Here is a 26,871-nt window from a genome sequence, read left to right as displayed (position 1 = left end):
AGAGCTGGAGATCCAGGTGATATGACCCTTGGTAAACCGTATGAGCAAACAGGTTCTGTGCTGGCCTCATCAGAGGGGTGGGCTAGAGGCTCCATGAGATTTAAAGGTACAAATTCGGTGACGATGATACTAGCTCAGGGGCCTTCTGGGATCAATAATTGGTTGTCTTTGAGTTAAAATTCTCACCAAGCAATCTCTGTAAAAGGGAGGGGTTATCTGTCCACTGAAGACAGAGCTGGGAAGGTACAGGGAATGTGAGGTTAGGGCAAAACTGAATAGGACACAGGATAAACCTCCTCCAGTCTCTTTCTTTCTTCCGAGAAGTCTGAAAAAGTTAAGGTGCCAAAAACGCAGAGGGACAGAAATAAAACATTTGTAGGCCTTGTATGGTGGAAAAGTTTCCAGCAGAGAAAGTACGAACAAAGCTGGCCACTGGCTCTGGCACCAAGCAGGTCCCTGGCTTGCAGAGTGACCTCACATGTTGGTAACTTTCTGGGCCTTTTCTCCTTATCTGTAAGGGGAAAAAATAGGAGGAGGGAAATATTTCTGGTTCCTGAGGCAACTGCTTTTATTGCAGAAACATTACCTTTTATGAAAAATGTATCTTTTTAGAGACAAGGTCTTCCTATGTTGCCCAGGCTGGAGTGCAGTGGCTATTCACAGGTGCGATCACAGCACACGATAGCCTCCAACTCCTGAGCTCAAGCAGTCCTCCTGCCTTAGCCTCCCACATAGCTGGGCCTTAACAGGCATGTGCCACTGTGCCTGGCAATAAACATTACCTTTTCATATGCGTGAAAGACCTCCCCTCGCTGGGCATTCATGCAATTTCTGAATACATCCAGAAGAATAAAGTATCTACACGGACAAGATAAATTTTAAATAATTTTTTTAAAACAAAAAAGACTAAAACGTGGTAAGAAATCAGTCTTGTGCATTTTGTACATTTGTGTCCTCCACTCTGTCTTCATTTACTGCTACAGGAAGCTGACTGCACAGCCGGTCACAGCTGAACAAAGACATCAGAAGGCCAGTTAGTCTCTTCACCACAGAAGCCCCCAAGTGAACCTAATTCTGAAGGACAGGTCTCAGTGTCCCTTAACTTTGTTCTCCCCAGGAGAAATCCATTTTGCTGCCAAATGTGACCAGCAGACTTGGGTGGATACATCTAGCACAATCACGGTCTTGTCATGCTGCCAACATGGCCCAAGGCATGGTGTGCAGGGCAGCCTCTCTGAAGGGCCTCTGCTACGCCTGCTCGCCAGCACCACCTCCGCCAGCAGCAGAACCCTTGCTGGATGCCTGGGCATCTGAGGAGCGGGAGGCCTGCTTCGGCAGGCGGATGGGGACATAGATGTTGGAAGCACGGTGCTCCTTGAGGTATTCTCCTCCCTTTTCTTCATATTCTTTCCTGGTGATCCAAACTTCATTATCATCTAGGTGGTCCAAGGCCCAGTCACGAGCACCGTACCAGGCGTCCAGCACAGGGTTTGAGGCAAGTTGAACCTGAAACACAAAGAAGATTCACCAGGACACCTCCACCAGGGCTCCAGGCGTGAATGGTCACCTGGCTCAGCTACAGCCCCCGATATTTTATCCCCAGAAATATACACATAGGTGGGCCCAGTGCACTCCAAGACAGTTCGGGGCTAGCTCCACACCCTGTAAACAAAGCTGAGCTGGAATGCCCAGATTCTTCAGAACACATGGCTGTCAGACATTTTACTAACACAAGACCTGACACTCGGGGTCAGAGAGGGGCCAGTGGCTCAGCCTCCTGCTGCGCGATGCTGTCAACCACAAGCTGTCAGGGAGAGGTGAAGCGGAGGCTGGCCTGTGACCTGGGGAAAAGGCCTTCCTGGCCCTGCTCCCCACTCTGAGCAGAGGGAAACAGGGGCCGCTGCAAGGCAGCTCTAGCCAGGGTAGCAAAAGAGCCTCAGGAGAAATGGCAGCAGAGAGGGGTGACCTGGGCGTTCCCTGTGAGGCTGCTGGCACTTAGTTTCCCCTTCTTCTCATCGGAGTTGGGCTGGAGTTCAGCAGCTCTGAGAAGGCCCTCGGCTAGGCTGACCTGATCATTACGGCAACGCTGCAGCTCCCATCGGGCCTCCTGTGTCCTGGAGTTACCCGCCTCACTTCCTACCTCCCTCTCACCTCCCCACTCCACCAATCCCATGAGTTCTAGGTTGGAATGGTGGTTTCAGAACTTTCGGGAGTGAAGGGCAGAGGCCGTAATGGTGGAATCAGCATGCGCAAATGGAGGTGGGAAAGTGCAGGCTCGGGAGTCCAGCTGCTGGGCTTGCCACGTGGGCAAGGGGCCTGTGAACCAGGACCTCGCCACTAGGATAACCAGAGGCCCCACCCCCTGGCTTCAGGGGACTTAAGTGCATGAGTGTAAGGCACGTGGTAGATGCTGCCTGCTACAGAGTATTCAATAAAGCGTAGCTCTCATCATTACTAATAAAAAATGCAGCAAGATATATGATTAATAGACTATATAGCCATAAAAAGGATGCTCTGGAAATGTACCTATTCATATAAAAACAGTGTCACAATAATTCGAAAGTGAAAAAATTACAGGTTACAAAATAAGCTGTCAACAATCTCTTTTTGGTGAAAACCATACATGAGATGAAAACGACCGGAGAGTACACAAACAACATTGCTCGCAGAGACTGAAACTACAGTTTTCTTGGTTTTCATTTTGGTTTAAATTGTCTGATATTTTTGTAATATTTAAAAATGTTTTGCTGTTTAAGAAAAAACAGGAACTTAAAGTTGTAAATTTGCACATCTTGGGGTTCTCTTCCTTCTAATGATCACGGAGGGCCTTAGGTGGCCGGTGTGTTTGAGCCACTGCTGAATATATAATCTAAAATTGGAACATCAGGGCTTAGTGACGGTGTGACACACTCATGACATTACAACGTGAAAGGGGGCAGAAACAGGAGTCGGGGGGAGCTGAGGCAAGGTCAGGTGAGACCAAAACAGCAAAAGCAGGGCTGGGAAAAGATCTGGCTGGTAGCAGCATTCCTACAACCAATGCTCACAAAGTGATTCATGGGAGACTTTGGAAATTATCAAGAAACACATCTTGAAAATCCTCTACGATTTTTTTCTCTACTACTTCATCCTAAGTCGCTACTGCCAGCGTGACTCGGCCCCATGCTCACGCCCCTTCCTGTCACCCCTTGGCTTCAGCACTGCTGCTCTCTCCTGCTCCCCCCTCCTCTTCCTCCACCTCCTTCTTAGACTCATGGGTGTCCTATAGCCCTTAAATGCTAGTGTTCTTTAGGAATTCATCCTTAACATCACCTACCCTCCCAAAGAGTGCCCAGAACACATCTATGCTTGTGGCAGGTGGAAGGGTGTAAAACTACCCTCTCGCCTTCCCCCTTCCCCACCGAGCGCTCATCCAGCTAGCTGTGGCCACCTCTCCGTGTGTCCATTGGAAACTCAACCCACCCTGGAAATGGAACACACTATCCTCTCCCTTAAGTCTGTCCTTCCTCCCACAGCTCCTCGTCCAGTGAATCTCTTATTCAGCAAACTAGTTGCTCCACCTAGAACTTAGGAATTACCTTAGGTCTCACTTCCCTCCCCAGATCCAACTTACTAACAAGTTCTGACAATTTGACTGCCTTAGCCTCTTTCACATCAACTCCCTCTCTTCCTCTCCCTCTGCCACTGCTTTCCTATTTCCTGCAGAGCTACCAAGTGACACTGTGCCAAGGGCTTGGGACACATTTCACAAGACAGTGGTTGTCTCTTCCCTAACAGAGGTGGATCTCGTAAGGAACATAGGAAAGGACAGGGAAGGCTTCCTGGAGGAAGTGATTTCCAGGAAACCAGCCACTGAGAGAGCTGGATGAGCTAGAAAGAGTACTCTATGCAAAGGGAGCCAGCATGTGCAAAGGCCCTAAGGCAGGAAAACTCTGGAAAACTAATAGCAGTGAGCTGTGGCTGAAGTGCAGGGTGGAAGGGGGAATGATGAGAGAACCCTGGACAGTTCTTCAAGGTCAGAACACAAGGGACCCTGTAAAGCCTGACGAGTGGAGTGAGGGCTTCCTCCTAGAGGCTGGGAAGCTGCCTCCTAACTGGTCTGCTTCCAACATTTCTCTTAATACCCTATTCTGCACATCAATGTCAAATATATCTTACTAAATGTAAATCAGATCACATTCCCTGCTTAGGCTCCTTCATGGTTCATCACTATGGCTAAAGATAACAGCTGTACAGAAAAGAGTTAACAGAACGGCCCTACTGTTACCTTAGAAAGGCTACTTCCAAGGGTGGGGCCTTGGCAGGCATCTGGGAACTTGGATTTTGGGAGGTCCCCACCACCACCTGGTAAGAGTGGCTCAATAAGCCCATTCATACAAATAATGTGGTTTATGCCAAACACGTGTTTCCCTTCTGTGAGCCTGGAATTTGGGTATGCTCCAAGCAGGGGGCGCCTATGTGATCGGTCCCCAAATAAAACCCCAGGCACTGCATCTCCTACCAACTTCCCTGGTTGGTGACACTTAATGCGCTCTTACAAGGCTCTGCTGGGGAAATTATGTCCTGTGTGACTCCACAGGGAAAGGCCTCAGACACTTACACCTGGTTGCTCCCGGGTTTCACCCCAGGCACCTTGTCTCTCTGCTGAGTTGCCGTACTAAGTCATAGCTGTAAGTATGATTACATGCTGAGTCCTGTGAATCCTCCTAGAGAAACATCCTGCCTGGAATGGTCTCAGGGACCCTCAAAACAACAGCTCATGTCTGAGAGTTTATTACATGCAGGCCCACTGTTGGGCGCTTGACGTGCACCAGTACACCGATTACCCCTTCCTACCCCTGAGAAAGCCAAAGCTTAGCACAATTCAGTAATGGTGACGATGGAGTCAGGACCAAAGCCCCGAGATGCCACCCTGAATGTACACTACATCATGCAGCAGAGCAGACCATGGCCAAGCTTCTTAGCAGGATGCACAGGCTCTGCACAGTGTGGGCTTTGCTGACCTCTCTACCTCACCCACCTCCTCTCCTCTTTGTCAGCCACGTGCTCCAGCAACACTCAGCCACTTCTCACTCCCTCAACAAGCTTCTGACCTGTGTGCCCTTGCTCATGCTAATCCTTCTGTCTGGGATGCTCTCTCCAATGTGTCCCATGCCCCACACTGTCTACATGGCAAACACCTATTCATCCTGAGAAGATCCAGATCCATGGAGCCTTTTCTGAACGCCAATGGAGACTGCCAGGTGCCCATGCCTGTATATCCCTTACACTCTGATTTACCTGGCTGCTGCCTGCTCAGATAGTGAGGTCCTTGCAGCCAGGTGCTGTGTTCAGGACATCTCAGCGTCCCCCCAGTGCCTGGTCCATGATGGGAGCTCACACCATGTTTCTTGGTAATCAGGGATTTGGTAGGTAAATTGTGGGGCATTCACACCAGTCATAAAGATAGTATTTTAACAGAACAATGACATGGGAAAATGTTCATGACAAGTTCAGTTCAGCTTACAAAGCAGTACACACTCACATGTGTAGAAAATGTATGGCAGACAAGCTCTGCCTGCAGGGCTGGGACTGGGTAGGGAGAATGACTTACTTTTCAGGTACACTTTTTCACACTATTAGAATTCTATGCATGTCTTCATCTTCCAATTTAAAGAAACCACAAAATAGTATATAAAACACGATTCCCATTTTGCTTTAAAAATTAAACATGGACTTAAGATCAGAAGAAAAGCCACAAAAATGTTAACAGTGGATATTTCTGCATGATTATTACTTTTGCAATCAGAAAACAGGTAATGCTATTTTCAGAATAATTGACTACTCAAACAATCAGTACCTGAAAAGAAGACTGGAAGGGTCTCATCTCCAACAGTTCCTTCTCCATTCTGGCTTTCATCCCAGGATACATCGTGTTCCCGCCAGTGAGGAAAACGTTCTGAACCAGCGTTTCCTGAACGTCCTTTGGGTACCTAGGAAAGAAACAACTCCTAATATAGTCCCTTAACTCAAATATCAGAACAAAATGTGGATGCAGAAATGTAAGCTCTCAGTACAAAACAGAAAAACATCTACACAAAAAGCTAAAAAAAAAAAAAAAAAACCAAAACTTTCCATTTTCATTTGTGTCTCTACAGAATGCCAGCCCAATGTGTCCACATAGCCAGACAAAACCATAATGTGAATGGCCAACTTATCTCCTTAACATGATTAGAATTTTTATACTTTTATAATACATTAAAAAAAAAATAAACTTGAGAATAAATTTACATACGTTTTGATAAAGTCTAACAAATTTATACATTCCAGTAACGATCACTACAATCAAGGGACAAACATTTCCATTATCCCCAAAAGCCATGCCTCCCTTTTGAGGGCCCATCTATCGACCTGTGCTTTCTTTTTATCTTTTTTAATAACAGCTTTATCTAAGACATATTTGATCACTTTCCAACCACTGTTAAGACAAGGCTCAAAGGCACTCAAAGTAGCAGCAGCAGCTTTTTCTTCCTTGTGCTAGGTACACGTTTCCCTGTCGTTATAACCAACAGCAGCCAGAGTCCTACAAAATTCGATTCCCTACTTGACCAACTTGAATGATCAAACTCACACTTCAGGTAAATGCCCGCATAAATGGGTAAAACACCTGGATTCTTATGGAAATATAAACTCTTAAGTTTACATTTAAGAGGAATGGAAAGGAGGGGAAAAAATTTTATTAGCTCTGCAATATTTTAGGGTGATTTAAGATCACTAATCTTTAATAATGTGAAGGTTTACATGGAAACCAGTGTACATGTTATTGGGTTGTTCAAACTTAAAAGACACTCTTAAAGCTACTCGAGTCAACCCAGCATTTATAGGTTCAGAAAACAACTAACTACAGAGCTCCAGTTAGGTGCCAGTTAGGTGCCAGGCCTGGTGATAAGAGATTAAGGGAATACTGTCTGAGCACAGCAAGTCAATGAAGAGAAGAGAGTGAGACGCATTTTCAAGTGCCTGACCATCACATCTACCATTCAATGCAAAATCCAAGGAAATGTTTCAGGAAAATAGAAGGAAAAGCAGATTCGCTGTCTCACCTGTCCAGAATGTACTGAAGAGTCTCTGCAATCCCAGCCTGCTCTTCTCCTATGAGAGATGGCTGGAAAATAATCTCTGGAGCTCGAATTCTTTCTGTCCCAACAAACAGCTGATGATATGCTGCCAAGTTAAACACGGGCTTTAAAAACCCAAGGTTTAAAAGATATTTTTAGGCCAAATGACAAACATTCCAGTGGCTAGTTTCCTCAAACTGCATTTCTTATCCCAACAGTTTCTGTCCCTTGTTAATGCCAGTATAGCCTCTCCCAACTCTCTTGACCTGCTAATTCAATTTCCTACCTTCTTCCAACCTGTATATTATAAACATGTACATGTTTCCATCATGAAATGGTCCCCGGGTTGCAGGGAGAGGCTTTGTGGAGAGCAGCAGTAAAAGGCCCAGCCTAAAGGACAAGTCTCCTGCTCAGTGCCTTGCTTAGTGCCCCATCCCTGCATGGCAAGGAAGCTCTCTCCCAGGGGGGTCTCAGCCTCAGGACAGTTTATCTGGTTGGTATTGTAATGACAGAAACATAGACTCCAAAGAGGATTATGTGTACTGGCACTGGCTTAAATGTAAATGAAACCATTAGGAGCCAGTCTTCAGATCTCAAGTTCCCAATCACTTTCCCAAATGTTTCTGCTGGGTGGACTGTTGCTCACAGATTCACAGATCTTGGTGCTGGAACCAATCCATCAATCACTGGGGGAAAAAAAATCCCTGATTTCAGATGTTTTAAGTATTGGTACCCAATTTTCTAATATAACAGTTTTGTTTTAAGTCCTAAAGAAACAGACTAGCCCAGCCATTTAAGTCAACACCTTCAAAGAATAAGCATGTTCTGGGCTGTAGGAGTCAAACCTGGACAGTGGTGACCGGCTTCTCCACTCCAGGTGTTTCCTCTGAAAACAAGGGATCAAAATCATTCATGCTTTCCACATCTTCCAAAGACGGCTCCAGCTGCTCCAGGTCAGGGGTCTAAGAGGAGAAGCAGCAAAATGAAATGGAACCTGTACCTTCAGCAGGCCTCAGTTCTATCACTTTAGTGCCACAAAAAAGAACTGGGATCTTGCTCAATGTTCTAAAACCTTACATAAAAACTATGAAAATGTTTCTTAGCTATTTTTAAAAAAGCACACATGAACACAAAGACTAAAAAGCCAGGAACAGGCTTTGCTTTGATCTCCTACCTTTCCTACTTTATACAAGCCTTACCAACCCCCGCCTTCTCTAAAGCCTTCTGATGGTGCCAGCTCATGGCTGGGCCCCGTGGAAGACTTGCTGCTTGCATGAGTCACACCACCACACACGCAACTCTGAGGGAAGGGTGTGACAGCTGCTATCCTACAAGGCAGCTAGACTACCAGCAAAGTTAAAGCAATCTCTTAATAATTAATAAATACATCTGCTGGCCAGGGAGCGGTGGCTCACGCCTGTAATCCCAGCACTTTGGGAGGCAAAGGCAAGCGGGCTGCTTGAGCCCAGGAGTTCGAGACCAGCAGGGACAACACAGTGAAACCCCATCTCTACAAAAAGTACAAACATTAGCTGGGTGTGGTGGTAAGCACCTGTAGTCCCAGCTACTTGGGAAGCTGAGGTGGGAGGATCACTTGAGCCTGGCAGGTTGAGGCTACAGTGAGCCATGATCACGCCACTGTAATCCAGCCTGCGTGAAAGAGCAAGACTCTGCCTCAGAGATATAAATAAATTATTAAATAAATGTATGTGCCAACACTAATGAGCTTAACAATCGGTCCCTTAACAGCAGGTCCTGCTGGGCTGGGAATGGGACTAGAGGCCCCAAGGTAGCGGAGTGCTTCCTATCCGTGGAGTCCTGCAGAACAAGCTCTCCTCCATGACCACAATGAACCTGGGCAGGGTCTAGACATGCCGGCACCATTTCCAAAAGAGAAGTTAGGGCGCTTTTAATTCTAATCTGTACAAAGTAAGCTGGGGATGGTGGTGGTTCTGAAAGACATCTTTAGCCATCTGTCACTGGACATCTGTCATTGGAGAGAAGTTCCGAGTGGAAATATTTAGTTGCATCCCAGGAAAGAATGCTGCAACAATGAGAGCTGCTGCAGAATGGACTGTCTTATGAGGCAGCGTCTCGGGAGGGTTCAAGCGGAGCGTACCCAATAGCCAAGTATGCTTGAGAGGAGACTGCGCCAGTGAGTATGCATTCTGAGTCTCGCCTTACTCTCGGAATTTATGAAGTATGTAAATTACCAACATAATTCAGAGGACTTAAATATACTTCTCTCGAACCTACTCATATATACTGCAAATGTAAACTGGCATTAAAATAAGGCAATACCCCTCAATACCCCACACACATTCACACACCAAAAGTCATGTGGCAAATATGACATGCAAAATGGGTGACAATGTACTCTAAATTCTGTTCAGTATAGATGACTCTACAATATTTGAGAGGGATTTTCCAGGCTTGAGGATCAACCCTGGAAAGGAAAGCGAATGTTTCTTCATGTGAGACTTGTGTACAGGATGAGGGGGCTGGTTTATAGGGGTAATTTGAGGAGGAAAGAAGATGGGTTGGGTGACACGAATCTAAAGAACCCTGCTCTCAGGGAAGGAAGGAAAAGCTGTCCCTGCCAATACTGAATCAGACACAGAGGGGAGGGACACCTGCTATCTGCACAATCCTCACTGCAGATATTGCTGTATTTGATGGGTGAGGAAACTGTCGCTCAGAGAGGTGAAGTAACTTGCCCAAGGTCACATAGCACTAGCAGGCAGTGGACACGTGGGAAGAGACAGAACTACTCGGTTCCGAAGTCTCTGTTCTGCCTTAAGCCGGAGTTCTACAAATCATGAGGCCGAGGATAAGACAAGTGGGGCTTTAGGAATATGGAAATGATCTAGCCTAAGGTCAGAGTAGGTAATACAAGAGATCAATGAAAGATTTTACACGCAGCAGCAAGACCAGCTGCGGCAATGACAGGCTCCTCTGTCCAAGCAGGGACAGCAGAGAGGGAGTAAAGGAACATTCCCCTTGCCATCTGCAGTTTGTGATCTGGAAGACTCTCAGCTCCCCTCACAAGAAAGGAGCCCTCCCACAGGAGTGTCTGTGCCTATTCTGGCTTGGCACCAAACCCAGTTCTTCAGGAATGACCCCAAAGGGTTCCAGGAGAGGAGTGGAAATTGATCATCAAAGTTGTTTTTCATTTGTTGGTTTGTCATCTGGGGGAAGCAGGAACCAGGAGGCAGTGTGACATAACAGAAGGCGGCCAGGCTCTGCAGTCACTGATCCAGCTTGGAAGGCAACCAAAGGTATATGAAAGGTCCACAGAGGCAGAGCTGGAAAAGCACACTCTGAGCCGCTTCTCCATCTATGTATAAGTGGGACATGAACTTGGGGCAGCGTTGGGTGAGAAATGAACAACTCTTCCCTCTTCCCTTTTAAACACACACTTAATTTGGTCCCTTAAATAATTCTGTCGTATTACTGGGTTGAAGACAAAAATATCATCTGTGTATTTAAGATAACTACAGACAAAACATGTAACCTGTGATTCCCCAAGTAACAGGTGAAAGCAAGCACTGGGGTCCACTGGAGTCGTTCCCCTCTACACCCCACATTTTTACCCTATTTTTCATCTTCATCCTAACCTCCACCCTGGCCTCCCTCAATCCAAGTGATGACCTTTCCTGTGGATTCACACACCCTTCTCTATCCAGCCTGGAATCCAATCACTTTTGCCACCATCCCTCCATGAACTCTATCTGCTTCTGTTACATCCAACCAATAAGCCTGCAGTCTAAAGGATGCCTCCCAGTACTCTTTCCACTTGGGCTCTGGAGCAAATTATATTTTTAAAAGAAGGTCACAACAGTAACTTCTATCCCACACGCTTTTTTGTAATGTGACCCTGACACTCCTCATAAAGAGGTGGAGGGGCTTTGTTTCCTCCCCTTGAGTCTCAGTGGGGGACTGTGAGGACTACAACCAACAAAGTATGGTGCAAATGATGTCATGTGACTTCTGAGGTAAGGTCCTAAAAGGTCATGCAGCTTTCTTATGCTTTCATCTCTTGAAACATTCACTCTCTGGCTGCTCTCTTGGGAAGCTCCCTCTTGGAAACCAGTGGCCATGCTGGGAGGAGCCCAAGGCACATGAAGAAGCCATGTGTAGGTGCCTGGGTCAAGAGTCCCCCATGAACCGAGCCCTTAAGTCCTCCCAGCCCAGATACCAGACAAGTGAAAAACCTTCCAGCTGATTCCAGTCCCCAACTATTTAATTCTTCCCAGCAGTGGCTCCCGGCACCTTGAAGCAGAGATCCCTGCTGTATCCTCTCTAAATTCCTCACCCACCAAACCCATGAACACAATAAAATTGTTGTCGTTTTATGTGGTTTTTGTAGCAATAGAAAAGTTAAATACGCTCCAGCAGGGCAAGAGTGCAGAAAGTCCCACGTGCTATTTAGGCAATCCTGTGGTTATTCTCAGCTTCCTTCTGCCTGCCCTTTCCCAAAACCCTTCTCCACAGTCTCCTTTCTAATCTCAACCCTGGGAATCTTAAAAGATCACCTTAGTTGCTTCAAAAAATGAACTTCCCTCTTTATTCTTCATTCTACTTCCTTATCTATTTTCATGTCCTTGAGAGCTTGTTTGGAGGTTCTAGGGGGGGAGCACAGCTACTTGTATACCCTTGATGGAAGACCGGTCCTCCTCTATTGGGGATGGTCGTCTTCTTCGACCAAGCATGCAGCTTCGGGAGGGACACACACGAAGTGGTGAGGACAGGAGACACCCGCCTAGCCAGCCAGATCAGCCAGATCAACCCTGGCAATCAATGGGGTGACAGATATCGCAGCCAGATCACTCTCATGTCCTATTTTCTTATCCTTCCAAGCCTTCCTTATTTCAAAAAATAATTATCATCCTAGCTAAGATGACCATTCAAGCTCTTAACTCTCCCATCAATCCTTTTGGCTTCCTTTATCTCTGACTGCTCTTGCTCAATCTTCGTCCTGGCTTTTCTTCTGTCACCTAACTCTCAAGCGGTGGCATTCTCCAGGAATTTTTCTTTTCTCCCTTCCCATTTGATTCTGTCCTCCCCTAGCTCCACCTGATGTCCCGCAGAGTCCTGAAAAACTCCACCTGATGTCCTACAGTGATTTTAAAGATAAGGAGCTCAGCTCAGGGCCAGGTGCGGTGACTCATGCCTGTAACCCCTGCACTCTGAAAGGCAAGGTGGGAGGCCTGCTTGAGACCAGGAGTTCAAGAATAGCCTGGGCAACACAGCAAGACCCATCTCTACAAAAAATTAAAAAGCAAAAAGTTAGCTGGGCATGATGGTGCACACCTATAGTCCTAGCTACTAGGGAGGCTGAGGTGGGAGGATCAATTGAGCCCAGGAGTTTGAAGTTACAGTGAGCCATCATCACACCATGTACTCCAGCCTGCGCAACAGAGTAAGATCCAATCTCTTAAAAAAAAGGTGCTCAAAACTAAGCCAATTATCTTCCCAAACTTGGTCAAAGGCACTACCATCTACCCACCGCCTTTCAATACAGCCTAAGGGTTACAAGAGTGGAATCTGGAATTGAACTGCTCGTGTCTGAATTTGACCAGTACTACTTCTAGCTATGTGACCTCACTCCAATCTTTCCTTGTCTGTAAAAGAGGGATAATGATAGTACCTAGCCGTTGAGTTGTGAACATGAACCAGGAGGACACCTGTGTAGGTGCTCAGCAAGGGGTCGGCACATGCCACATGCTCTATTCCTAATCAACACTGCTACTCTCGTCACCTTGGCTTGTAAATGGCAGTGAGATCTTGGGATCCTACATCTGATCCTATATCTGTTCTGTTTTCCCCCCTGTAGCCTCACCCCTCCCTTCAACCATCATCCTAACTGCCACCAGTTAGTTTCCCAAAACAAAATCTCATTGTCTCATTCACTTGCTCAACATCCCTGGAAAGCTACGAATGTCTGAAGGATAATATGCAGGCTCGTAAGCCTAATGGGTAAAGACCTTAATCTCCACTTCATCACCCACCACAGCCTTTCTTGTTCACACTCTATATACCTGCATGTGTGGTTCTTTCCACCTAAAATGTCCTTCCCTCCTGCTCTGCTACCTACTGAAATCAAATAATCTTCCTTTTTTTTTTTAGAGAGGGTCTCGTTCTGTTGCCCAGGCTGGAATGCAGTGGCACAACCATGGCTCACTGCAGCTTCGAACTCCCAAGCTCAAGTGATCCTCCGACCTCAGCCTCTCAAGTAGCTGAGACTACAGACGCATGCCCAGCTAATTTAAAATTTATTTATTTATTTATTTTGAGATGAAGTCTCGCTCTGTTGCCCAGGCTGGAGTGCAGTGGTGCGATCTCCACTCACTGCAAGCTCCGTCTCCCAGGTTCACGCCATTCTCCTGCCTCAGCCTCTCAAGTAGCTGGGACTACAGGCGCCTGCCACCACGCCCAGCTAATTTTTGTACTTTTAGTAGAGACGAGTTTCACCACATTGGCCAGGCTGGTCTCAAACTCCTGACCTCAGGTGATCCACCCGCCTCTGCCTCCCAAAGTGCTGGGATTACAGGCGTGAGCCACCGCGCCCGGCCAAAAAAAATTTTTTTTAGAGACAGGATCTATGTGGTTCAGGGATTGGTCGCAAATTCCTGGGTGCAAGCGATCCTCCCTCCTTAGTCTCTCAGTGTTGGGATTAAATGTGTGAGCCACTGTGCCCAGCCCAAATAATCTTTCAAGGACCAGCTGAAACATCCAATCCTTTCTCAAAAAACCAAATGTGTATTCCCACACACATTTACCAGCATACCTGCTATGCTTCATTACAGTCAGCTAAGCATGGTGCTATAGCCCTCGTTTTTTGTTTTTGAAGTACCCAGGAAGGCAGGTATTGCATCTTAATCACCTCTGCATCCCTGGTATACTGCGCCTGGCACTGAGTGGTGGGCCGCTGGGATACACCCTCAAATTCCCCTGGAATAGAGATGATTGTAAAGCTTTGGGTTTCAAGAGGTTTCTTCAGCTGCCCCCAAAAAAAAAAAAAAAAAATCAACATTCACCTTCACCTAGCTTCATTCCAAAGCATACCATCTTAAGATAACTTCTTAGCTTCACAAAAATTATAAAAAGGATATTTACTTATCCCAATTTATATGATTCACAGAGAGGAACAAAGCTGGTAATTTCAACACAGAGAACAGGCATCCAACAGAGAACAGTTTTCTCTGCCACGGTTGGCTTCTCTCCGCTAGAGTTTGCCAGGGTCTCCACATGTCTTACGTGGTGTTCAGAAACACTAATATGACTGTTCTTTTGGAACTGCATGGAATGACAGTTTGCCAAGGCATACCACAGACGATGCAGCATGGTTCCCTAAAACAGCCTTGAGCGGCGTAAGAAGCAGCAGAGGCCAACCTTGATCTTGGCTAGTAAAGCGGGAGAACTTTCTATATCTGGCCCATTGTGTTTTCCAACAAATGATAATGCTCAAAAACTGTGTTCTCCCCCCTCCTACCCTCTTATGTTGTGCTTTTAGCTATGAAAATCAAGCATCTTCTGGTTTAAATACTTCATTACAATTCATGCTAACAAAGCCTGCTCCTCCACAACATCCTCACAGAAATAACTGCAGAATAACAAGGGCCAGAATAGATTGGTCTATAAGAAAACAGATTTTTGAGATCACTATTAGTTAAATTCCAGCTGTATTAATTCAGTTCAGCCATTACTGCTTAAGTGGAATTTCAATTTGAATTTTGGTTCACATATATCAATTCAATTCATTCTAAATGAATTATATTATTGGAAAATAATACAAATACTTTTTGAAAGGTAGAACTGGCTAGCCAGTGTCATGGTAACTTTATCCCACAAATGTGACTGTAATTGACTCTGATCATTAAGAATTACCCTAAAATGCTGAATGCTGATTAACCATTAAAGGTTTAGTGACCGATCATCGCTTTTTTTTTCTCTGAGACAGAATCTTGCTCTGTTGCCCAGGCCGGAGTACAATGGTGCAATCTTGGCTCACTATAACCTCCGCCTCCTGGGTTCAAGCGACAGACGCCTGCCACCACGCCCAGCTAATTTTTCTATTTTCAGTAGAGATGGGATTTCACCATGTTGGCCAGGCTGGTCTCAAATTCCTGACCTCAGGTGATCCGCCCGCCTCGGCCTCCCAAACTGCTGGGATTACAGGCGTGAGCCACTGCCCCCAGCCCAACTGATCATCAAATTTGTTGCACATAGAAAAATCTTTTGCAGTCCAACATTTCAAAATCCCCTAAACCCAAGGAGATTTAAATGTGTGTGCCAGAGCATAAAATGAAGTAGGTACCTACTGAGTATCTGCTGAAAGAATGGGGGAATGGGTGGTGAATCACAGCATGTAACAAATGCAAACAAATGAACAAAGAAAAGGAAAAACTAGATTCTCAACTGCTGAAGAATCACATCTTCACAGCTGTTTGGTTTTTTTTCCCCTTTTGAAATCTGAAATCCTTCATCTGCATGTGGCTGAGTGGCACTGCTCTGGTATAAAGAAGAATATGTCCTGCTAACATGTCGAGCATGATAAAAACTAAATATGGATGAATATATAACAAAGACAACATGCTTCCAGATTTCAGTAAACAACAACTCAAACCTCAAACAAAGACCTGAAAACCGAGAGAAGCAAAATGGAAAAGGCACACTGATTCAGCTGAGGCTGACCTGGGATGCTGCGTTGGAAGAAGATGGCAAAGGCCCCTTCTACACAAGATCTTAGTGATCCAGTAAGGTGCTCTATAAAGCATACACTCATGTACTGTCCTCACATAATCGACAGCCTGTCGAGATGCAAAGAATGCAACAGTGAGAGCAGAAACTATGAGCGAGCCTCCAGCTGGGAGCCAGTCACTGCAAAAGTAAGCTTCCTGTTGAGCCAAAGGCAACTCTGACATCACTGAGAAGCACCATGCTACACCCAAGCATCAAATGGCACTGACTTGCATTTTTCCAAAGTATCTTTTTTTTCTAGAAGGATAGGTAATCAACAGCTTAATGAAAGTTGATTTAAAAAGAAAAACAAAAAAAAACAAGAGGCTAGTGTGGTTTATCCTGCCTAAAACATGTCTCAAGGCAATAAGTTACTTTGTTTTGGAATTCTAGGGATGACAGACCCAGGAATAGTATGTACAATTACTAACTCTTTGTTCCAGTTCTCAAGGCAGGGGACTCTACCTGTGACTTCTGGAATGAATACTGACCTGCAGGCTGCCCCTTTGCCATACAGGAACTAAGATGCTGGGGTCTAAGCTCTTTTAGCTACTTTGACACTTATTAACAACCAAGCATGGTGGCTCAAGCCTGTGATCCTAGTGCTTTGGGAGGCTGAGGAGGGAGGTTCACTTGAGGCCAGGAGTTCGAGACCAGCCTGGACAACTTGATGAGACCCCATCTCTACAAAAAAATCGTAAAAATGACTTGGGCATGGTGGTGCTCACCTGTAGTCCTAGCTTCTTAGGAGGCTGAGGTGGGAGGATCCACTTAAGCCCAGGAGTCTGAGGTTACATTGAGCTATGATCATGTAACTGCATTCCAACTGGGCAACAAAGTAAGACTCTGTCTCAAACGAACAGAAACACACTTTGTTTTTTGTTTGTTTGTTTTTGAGATGGAGTTTTGCTCTTGTTGCCCAGGCTGGAGTGCAATGGAGCAATCTCAGCTGACTGCAACCTCCACCTCCCAGGTTCAAGTGATTCTCCTGCCTCAGCCTCCCAAGTAGCTGAGATTACAGGCATGTGCCACCACACTCGGCTAATTTTGTATTTTTAGTAGAGACAGGGTTTTGCTGTGTGGGCCAGGCTGGTCTCAAACTCCTGACCTCAAGTGATCTGGCCTTCCAAAGTGCTGGGATTACAAGCGTGAGCCAGCATGCCCGGCCTCAAAAACACTTATTAACAGTGCACGGGTGAGGAAAACAGAAGAGGAAGAAGAAAAAGAGAAAATCAAAGAGCTTATTCAGAGGGTCTTTAGCAACCAATAAAAGGCTGATCTTAAGGCAACCTATACATGTATTATTGAGCATAACTAGCAACTGCTGTAAAAAATTCATAAATCATGGATGAAGCATGATCCCTGTCCTTAGAGAATATCAAGATGGAAAGGAGGTAAATGAATAATCAACCACAATATATTTAATAAAATACTAGAATAAAATTAAAGGAAGTATATGACTGCCAATGACTATCAGTAGAGCTGGTTTAGGTTCAAGACAGCACCACAGGTTTGCTGTGTGAATGTTCTTCCTATGTTAAATGCACTTTCCGCGCTCAGGTGTCCAGGGATCTACAGGGTGAAATCCCTTCTAACAGAATTTCAGTTGGTACAAGGTCAGTGCTCTCTCTGCCACCACCCACGTCCCTTCAGCTCTCTTTTCCTCCCGACTCTGGGCAAAACCCCTTTGATGTCAGCCCTCTGAGGATACTCCTCCTCTCAAGAAGGGCTGCTCCTTCCAAGGCCCTCAGTTACCTCTGGCTTGCTGTCTACCACATCCACCTCGAGGTTGACTTCCGCTTGGAGGATTTTCTGCTTAGCCTGCTCCACTGCTGAACTGAGCTTCTGGATGTAGGACTGCAGCTCTTCTGGGGAGTCCATATTCAGCTCTATCAGAGCTTTGTGAAACTGATCCATCTGGCCATCCTCTAGAAGTTCCTGAAAACAGAGCATTCACAAACAGGAAGGAAAGTAGCTTCAGAGCCAAATGGAGAAAATGACAGCTGGAGAGGGCTTCCAGAGCTCCCCTGGCCTACCCTGCCCAGAGCCACACCTCCAGCTCCCTCCAGTTTCACACAGCTGCCCACCTCTCTAGCTGTCTCTAGGCTAGCATTGCATCACAGTTCTAGCAACAACTGATTAGGTAAAACTAATGATGGTGACAGATATCTAAAAGGTTGTTACCCCTTTTTTTTTGGGCAGGGGGGGAGAAAGGTTGTGGAGGAAGGTGGGAAAGTTACTAAGAGGAGACATGAAAGGAGCCTTCTGGGGGGGATGCTGACAATGCTGTTTCTTGACCTGACAGCAGATACATGGGTGAGTTTCACTTTGAAAATCCATCAAGATGAAACAAAGATTTGTGCACTTTGCATGCTGTATGCTACACTTACAAAGTTTAAAAACATAAAGGAGTTTATAAGGTGAAAATAAATAATGCTGGAGTCCACAGCTCTTTCAGAAGCAGCTGCTTCTACACTGTATTCTATGCTGATGATCCCCCTGCACTCCTTCCTGACCCCAAAGGTGACAAACAGTCAAACCATCTTAAGGCCAATGGAAAAATATACAAGAAAATCTGAGATCATCTTGTTAACACAGAAGGGCGCCCGTCCCTGTGTCTGCTATTACTTGCACGTATAGCAGTCGGTCCAGACGCTCCTGATCCAGCTGCAGCTTCTCCTCCCGCCGCCGGGCATTGAGCTCCTGCAGCCGCCGCAATTGCTGCTGCCGCCTTTCTTGTTTCTCCTCAGAGGTCAGGGTGCTGCCCAGGAGCTTGCTGGAAAATGGGAGCTGCATCTTGTGGACATTATTCTCATAATAATCAGGACACCGCCATTTGTGTAATTCTTCAAAGAAACAGTTTTGACAGTTATGAAATGGAAACACTATTAACACAACAATTAAAGTCAATTACCAGCCAGGCACGGTGGCTCACGCCTATAATCCCAGCACTTTGGGAGGCCGAGACGGGCGGATCACAAGGTCAGGAGATTGAGAGCATCCTGGCTAACTCGGTGAAACCCCGTCTCTACTAAAAATACAAAAAATTAGCCGGGTGTGGTGGCGGGCGCCTATAGTGCCAGCTACTCAGGAGGCTGCGGCAGGAGAATGGCGTGAACCCGGGAGGCGGAGGTTGCAGTGAGCCGAGATCGCACCACTGCACTCCAGCCTAGGCAACAGAAAGAGACTCTGTTTTTGTTTTTGTTTTTTTTTTTTTTTTAATCAATACCAGCATTTCAGACATAGGTCAGATGGAGAAAATACACTCCACCCAATCCCTGAATCCACTCAATCAACTAAAAGCAGCTACCAAACCTGGACACAATGCCAGCAGGCCTGTTCTAAAAGAACTGCTAAGTAAAGTTCTTCAGCGAGAAACACCACCAGAAGGAAGCCTGGAGCACCAAGAATGAAGAAAAAGCAATATAAATGATAAAAATCTGCTTAAACATAACAGACTCATCTCCTTATGAGTTCTTTAAAACCTATTTGACAATTGAAAGTAAAAATCACAACACTGTCTGATGGCTTTCCAATGTATACAGATGAAATAAATAAGACAACTTTAAGATAAACCGGGCAAAATAAAGGAGTCAATATAGTGCTGACATTTCCACATTCCCCTTGAAGTGGTAAACACAGAATCTAAGTAGACTATGAAAAGTTGTGTTTACTGTAATCTCTAGAGCAACCACTAAAAACTACAATAAAAAGGTACAGTAAAAAACACAACAGATAAAATACTTAAAAAAGAAAAACTCAAATAACCTAAAAGGAGGCAGGAGAAACAGAGGAACAATAAACAGAAGAAACAAAACAAATAATAAAATGGTGAACATAAATCCAAGCATATGAATAATTAAACTAATTATAAATGGTTTAGCCTAACAATTAAATAGAGGTTGACTTTGAATAGATATTTTTTAAAAAATGATCCAACTACCAAGAAACTCACTTTGAATATAATGATATAGGTAGATTAAAGGTAGAAGGACGGAAAGACATACCATGCAAGCACATGATCCAGCAATCTATTTACTCTGGAGAAATGAAAATGAGTTCACCCAAAAGCTTGTCTCTATCCCAAGTCCAGGCAATCTTTCCCTCACTTCTTCTGTATCACTATGGTTTTATCTTTGCAAAATGTCACGTAAATGGAGTCAAATAGTATGTATTTTGAAACTTTTTTTTTTTTACTCAACATCATGCCTTTGAGATTCATTCAAGTTGTTCAGTGTATCAGTAGTCTGTTCCTGTTTATTGTGGATAAAGACAGGATCTGATTATAAAGAGAGAGCATATGTAACCAACACCACAATCAGGATACAGAACAGATCCATCATCCTAAAAAATTCCCTCATGCTCTCTCTTTATAATCATATCATAGAACTGTAAAAGAAAAAGTTGACTAAAAAAAAAAAAAGAGTCAATACTGGAGCACCTGGAGAACAGAGAAGTGGGAGCACGGAGAGTTGTGTGCTTCAGCCGTGTCCTCCGGCAAGCCGCTAACTCTCCAGACTGAGTATTCTCATCAATTATTTATTTCCCTATCTGTCTCCCCAACTTCTTTGTATCCCAGGAATAACAGATGCTGAATAAACGCTTTCTAAAGTTAATTAAAACACAGCCCTTACCACATGAAACATATACTTAAAAATGGTTAAAATGGCAAATTTATGTTACATGATTTTCACAATTAAAAATTTAAAAAAAAAAAAAAAGATGCAGTTTTTGCCCTTCAGGAGCTCATTATTGGTCAGCTGAGGTCAGCACCCTCAACGAGAACAAGCAAATCCACTATTGGAATAGAGCTGTATTCACAGTGGCATTGTCCATAGTCCTTTGGTTTTATATGAACTATTTAAATTCAGGAGGAAGATATTTTCATCACATTCAAGTGACAGTAGTAACTAAAACTCACACTTTAATTTGAAGTGTAAAATACAACCAAAAGTCCAAGACAAGCTTGAAAAGAATAAGAAGTGTTTATGCAGCATAGATTTTATGCTAATGGTATAATAAAACAATTTCAATTGTTTTCTAACTTAAGATATTTTTAGTCTGATATGTTCTGCTCACTCTTAAAAATGTTTAGTATCTGGAAAAAGTTGAAAGTTGTACAATTCCAAGATCTGTATTACAGGCAAGTTATAAAAGCTACCATTTGTGAAGGGAAACCATACAACGTAAATTATCAGGTTACTGAATAGTTTAAGAAAGGGAATACAAAAAGGGGAAGGGGGTGCTTAAAAAGTGAGCAAACAAAGAATTACGCTGGCAATAATTTAAGGAATACAAGGTAGACAACACCCAAAAGCTGCAGGCAAACATCCTCTTGGATACCTTCCACATAATCCTCAGCGATGTAGCTGTGCTCATGCAGAATCTCCTCCATGCGGCTGAGGGTGATGGCTGCCAGGTGCCCAGGGTACTTCAGCTGGAGGAGACGCTGGAGGTAACCAGCTGCTTGGCTTCCTCCAAGATTGATGCGCTTGCAGTTTTTAGCATCTAATCTATAACCAAGCAGTAGAAAACAGCACTGACATTTCTGGAGGACAGAAATATGAAGCATCTTGGGAGAAACAAGATAATTTAAGGCAGATAAAGAAGAAACAGACCAGCAGGAGAAACACAAAACCTGACAGCTGGAAGGGACGTTAAAGTTCTCCTGGTATAGCCTCTTCTCTAGGCAGGCATTCCTAGTTCACCTATACAGTCACATGGCCACCTAACAGGAATGCACTCCAAAGTCAGATCTTAATGAGTCTCATCATGTATTTCTCAAACTGTAGTCCTGGGACCAAGTATCCCAGAATTAGCTGGAGGAAATGTTGAACGTGCCAATTCCCAGTACACAGCTGCTCTGGGGTAGGGCCTGGGAATCTGCATTTTAATGGGCTCCCTAGGCGACTGGTGAAGGCCAGAGTTTAAGAAGCCCTCCCCTGAACACTCCACATCTACTGATTAAGTAAACACATTAAGTAACCACACACATCCTGGTTTACTGTAAAAGAACCAGAGTAATTTTATTTTCCTAATGTGTGAAACTAAGTGGCAGAGCACTAGGAACTTGCTGTAGAAAACTAAAATGTCACTGCTGTATCGTACCTCACCAGCAGATGCCAGCATAGAACAGGATATGATTCACTCTGATAATTTCCCAGCCTTCAGGTAATTTTCTCTCAATATAACATTAACATGTTACTTTTATTTCTGCATATTCTCTTTACATAGAGAACTTCATACATCAGGAGTGTTTGGTAACACCTAAGAATTACTTTTTTCTTCATAGATTTTCACAGAAACTTCACAAGAAATTCAATGGTATTTGTCTTATACGTTCAGTCTGCTTTACAGTTTACAAAGTGCCATTACCTACCTTATCTCATTTCATTCTCAGAGTAACCCTGGGAAATCAGTTGTTCCCAATTTTACATGTCAGGAAATGAAGTGAGGAAGTTAAGTAGCAGAGCTGCAAACCCAGATATTCAGCTCTAAAGTGTGAGTCTCTTTATGCCATGTGAGAAACCTTCTCAGGAGAACACAGTGCTGGCCTAGGCTCTTACCAGACAGTGAAAGCTCAACAATCAAGTGGGAACAGACTTTTAAATATGACATAAACTACCCTTGCCTTTTATTCAACTTGAAAATATTTAGTATGGGTCCATTATGTGCCAGGCACTGTATCTGAAAAGTCTAAACAATAATGATTAAAGAACTTTAAATTTGCTGGGCACGGTGGCTAACCCCTGTAATCCCAGCAAGTTGGGAGGCCAAGGAGGGTGGATCACTTGAGGTCAGGAGTTTGAGACTAGCCTGACCAACATGGTGAAACCCTGTCTCTAATAAAAATACAAAAAAAATTAGCCGGGCATGGTGGCAGGTGCCTGTGGTCCCAGCTACTCGGGAGGCTGAGGCAGGAGAATCAATTGAACCTGGGAGGCGGAGGTTGCGCTGAGCCGAGATCGTGCCACTGCACTCCAGCCTGGATGACATAGCAAGACTCTGTCAAAAAAAAAAAAACAAAAAAAACCCACTCCAGAACACAAAGATGGTCTCAATTAAATTTATTCAAAACATTTCTATTGAATGCCTATTACCTGTAGATACTATGTTAGCTATCTCCCCATAAGTCAGAATTATAAAACTGTAGAATTATGGATGTGGAACTAAGAGATCATCCACCCCAACTCCCTCCAGAAGGTCACAAAGGACAGAACTATGGGCAAAGGGACTTACCCATAGTCACACACTGAGGTAGTTCAAAGCTAAGCCCAAGGGCTCAGTTCATAGGCTAGTACTTGCTCTTTCTACTCTGCCTTTAAAGCACGCACTAAATGTTTCCTGAATGCTTCTCAAAATAGCACTCAAATGCCACAAGTGCAACTCACCTCCCTTCTAAGATGGGTAAAACATGTGTACACTGGTATCCAGATGAAATGATGAGTCCACTGCACATCGAGTTCTTTGGCTTATTGTGGTAGAAGCTGAAGAGGCTATCTATTCCATAGGCAACCTTAGGAATCCCATAGCACTCAAAAAGAAGTTCGGACATCATTTGCCGTGAATATAGTGGGTTGCACACAGCTTCTGTCAAAACTATGGGATGATCAACGCAGCCCTACTTTGAAAAGAAAGGGCAAATAGATGAATGGTAACAGAATACTCTTTTTGAAGCACAGAAGAACCCAAAATCCTTATTGCAGGGCTGAATTTGCTTTTGGCCTCTTAATCAAAAACCTGATCACAGGCGATTGTAAGACTCTCATCTCATCTTTACTGGAAAATACGAAAGTAGAGTCAATTTAAGTCAAGGTCCCATCCAAACTGTCAGCAAATCGTGTTGGCTGTATCTTCAAAGTATCTCCAAAATCCAACTGCTTCTAATCACATTCCCTGCTACCTGCCTCATCTAAGCCACCATCATCTCTCACCTGGGTTATTCCAACAGCCTCCTAACTCGCCCCTGTTTCCACCCTATGACCCATGACAATTCATGCTCCATACAGGAGTCACAGTGATCCTTTTGAACATAAGTCAGGTCCTTCCTCAGCTCAACGCCCTGCCATGGCTCCCCATTTCACGCAGTAAAAGCCTATAAGGTGTGTGATCTGCCTCTCCACTACCTCTCTGACATCCTCTTCCAGGTACTACTCTCCCCGTCACATAGGCAGCCTTGCAATTAGGATTAGGGCACACTCCTGCCTCGGGGCCTTTTCACTGGCTGTTTCCTCTGCCTGGACTGTTTTTCTTTCAGATATTCACATGGCTTGCTATCTGAATCACCTCCTTCAAGTCATTGTTCAAACATCACCTTCACGAGTCCTACCCTGACCATCTTATTGAAAAAAATGTAACTCCCTCCTCTCCTATCATGGCGTAGAATCTACTATATTTAATTCTATGTTTACTGCCTTTTCATACTAGAATATCTTTCCATAGTATTAATAGATCCATAAACACAGGAGGTTTTGTGTGTTCACAGATGTACTCCAAATGCCTAAAAAGTGCCTGACACAGAGTAAGTGCTCAATACATCTTTGTTAATAAATGGACTTCTTAACAAACGAGCATATATGCCCAAATGCATGCTCCAAGATACAAGAAGCAGCATTTTATTCGCTGCTATACCCCCAGCGCCTAGCATCGGATCGACTAAAAGACAATCGGAGCTACTGAAGTGACTGTTACCTCTCCGAAAGCAGAGTGAGCGGGGACGAGACCGCACCCATCCCCTTAAGCCCAGCCCAGCCCAGCCCACTCCGCCCTTCACCTGTGAGGAGACACCCAGGTGCTGGAAGCTGTAATCCAGCAGCAACTCCTGAAGCTCCAGGTTGACCGGCACGTTGCGGTCGAAGGGCGAGCGCAGCATCCAGCGCAGTGGCTCCAGGCTGCCCAGGGCGTTTCCCACCTGCGGGCCCGACCCGCCCCGTGCCCCGCCACGACCGCGGGCGCACACCGCGCGGAACTGCAGGCGCGGCTCGGGACCTGGGTCCTGCCCGGGACACGCCCAGCCAGCGCGGACTTGGAACGACCCGTTGTCCAGCACCAGCGGTACCGGCAGTAGCCCGTGTGCCACCGGGCCAGCCTCCAGCACCGGGTCGGGTGCGGAACGGGCGTCGCGGAACGGGAACACGTTCGCCGCCATCTTGGAGCGCGCGCCCAGCCCCGCCCCTCAGCGCAGCGTCCGCCCAGACGCCGCGAAACCGCGCCTCCGACGTCACGCAGCGCGATTCAGGCCTTAAAGTAGCTCGATGACTCCTCCGTTCTCGAAACCCGGCCAACCTTTCCACCTGACTCGCCTCTGGTCGTCCAGGCTGCTTTCAGGATCGCTGAGACCTATCCATTCTGGCTGCGAAATTCTACGTTGCTTAATCTCACCCCCAATAGACTATGAGTGACCACGCCCCTTCGCTCTAGCTGGGATGCCCAGTTTGGAAGCTCCGCCCCAATGCGTATCGCCGCCAGGCCCCGCCCCTTTCTGGCCGGCAGCTTCAGCGCCGGGCTCGGTGGAGCCCCGCCTCTCTGCCTGGCCACGCCCCATCGCCGGGCGTGCACCATCGGTAGGGTGCGCACCTTCGACCGCCCGCTGCCCCGCCCCTGAGTGGCTGTCTCGTCCTCAGCCTTGCGTCCTGGCTAGAACGGTCCTTTACCTTTTGATGCTTCCTTTGCGTTAAGAAATCCCAAGCTCTGCGGTGCCGACTGTTCAATTTCTTGACTAGGCAGATGACTACGCAGGTCTGTTCACTTTACTAACTCCCACAGACTGTTTTCTCAGTAAGACCTCAAACACTGAGAAAAGACTGCTGATTGTCCCCAAGCATTCCCTCTTTTAGTGGTATCACCTCCCACTCCCATGTGGCCATCCGTCTGGCTGCGATCTAGATGCGCTCATGTGACTAAATTGTGGCCAGGAGCGGGTGGGAGAGGAGGTGATGTGTGTGACCCACTCCCAGTTTTAGCCCTAAAAGCACTGGTCACGCTCTATTCTGTCCCATTTCCATCTTTTCACTAGCTAAGGGGGTAAAAATAAGAGCAGTTATTTTACTGCAACCGTTTTTTGTGCAGTGGACGATCTCGGCTCACTGCAGCCTCGACCTCCAGGACTCAAGTGATTTTCCTGCCTCAGCCTCCTGAGTAACTGGGATTACAGGCGTATACCACCACGCCCAGCTAATTTTTATATTTTTAGTAGAAAAGGGATTTCGCCATGTTGCCCACGCTGGCTATAACCATTTTGAAAGAAGAAAAATAATAGAGCAGCTGCCTTGAATCTACTGTACCAGGTCTATAAGACTTCAGTTTGAGAGATAAAATCAAATTAGTTACAAAAGACATTGTAAGCGAGAAATGAAACTCCTAACTTATCTCAAGAACCTCTATTAACAGTTTTTGTTGTTGTTGTTTGTTTCTTTGTTTTTTAAAGACAGAGTCTGGCTGTCACCCATGCTGGAGTACAGTGGCATGATCTTGGCTCACTGCAACCTCCACCTTCCCACTTCAAGCAATTCATCTGCCTCCGCCTCCCAAGTAGCTGGGATTATAGGCATGCTCCACGACACCCAGCTAATTTTTTTATTTTTAATACAGACGGGATTTCACCACGTTGGCCAGGCTGGTCTCAAGCTCCTAGTCTCAAGTGATCCATCTGCCTCGGCCTCCCAAAGTGCTGGGATTACGGCAATGGGCCCAGCATATTAACACTCCTAAAACAGATTGGGAGCCAGCCCAGTGCCAAAAATCAGGTTGTGTTGTCTTTCAACACAAGTCCATTGTTCAGCTATTCGAAGTACCCATCGTTAAGTTAATTAAGAGGGGGACCAGCAGAACACAGAAACCAGTATATGTAAGTTAGTGAATGTTAGTTTAAGAATTATGTCTATGTATGTTAATATGAAAAAGCACTGACTGGGTGCAGTGGCTCATGCCTCTGATCCCAGCACTTTGGGAGGCCAAGGCTGGCAGATCGCCTGAGGTCAGGAGTTCGAGACCAGCCTGGCCAACATGGTGAAACCCCGTCTCTAGTAAAAAT

At 45.5% G+C, this 26,871-nt stretch overlaps 1 protein-coding gene across 7 annotated transcripts; it reads right to left on the bottom strand.

The window, feature by feature from the left end:
* Positions 1-872: 872 nt before the first annotated feature.
* Positions 873-25,009, bottom strand: ACTR5 (actin related protein 5). Of its 7 annotated transcripts, none has more exons than XR_012419371.1 (10): positions 24,613-25,009; positions 23,231-23,460; positions 21,183-21,352; positions 18,468-18,685; positions 17,595-17,777; positions 13,984-14,100; positions 7,943-8,059; positions 7,083-7,203; positions 5,840-5,972; positions 873-1,506 (listed from the first exon to the last, which is right to left on the bottom strand). XR_012419371.1 is itself a non-coding variant. In XM_065523135.2 (10 exons), the coding sequence occupies exons 2-10, from the start codon at positions 23,395-23,397 to the stop codon at positions 1,249-1,251; spliced, it is 1,503 nt and encodes a 500-aa protein (XP_065379207.1). In that variant the 5' UTR covers positions 23,398-23,463; positions 24,613-25,009; the 3' UTR covers positions 873-1,248. The 7 variants fall into 7 exon arrangements, 4 of the variants coding, with proteins under 4 accessions (XP_065379207.1, XP_045218906.2, XP_073861414.1 ...); XM_065523135.2 differs by having other exon boundaries at positions 7,083-7,222; positions 23,231-23,463; XM_045362971.3 differs by having other exon boundaries at positions 7,083-7,222.
* Between the last annotated feature and the right edge of the window lie 1,862 nt (positions 25,010-26,871).

The sequence above is a fragment of the Macaca fascicularis genome, chromosome 10, assembly GCF_037993035.2.
Source record: "Macaca fascicularis isolate 582-1 chromosome 10, T2T-MFA8v1.1".
Lineage (NCBI taxonomy): Eukaryota > Metazoa > Chordata > Mammalia > Primates > Cercopithecidae > Macaca > Macaca fascicularis.
This window is presented reverse-complemented; position numbering and strand designations above follow the sequence as displayed.

What these genes read in the sequence shown, in the direction of transcription:
- ACTR5 (XM_045362971.3), bottom strand. Translation starts at nt 24,987, where the DNA reads ATGGCGGCGAACGTGTTCCCGTTCCGCGACGCCCGTTCCGCACCCGAC. An exon ending in CTTCAGTACATTCTGGACAG is followed by an intron (nt 5,973 to 7,082) that starts GTGAGACAGCGA and finishes TTTCTTTCCTAG; the next exon opens with GTACCCAAAGGACGTTCAGG. An exon ending in CCTTCCAGTCTTCTTTTCAG is followed by an intron (nt 1,507 to 5,839) that starts GTACTGATTGTT and finishes TTTGTGTTTCAG; the next exon opens with GTTCAACTTGCCTCAAACCC.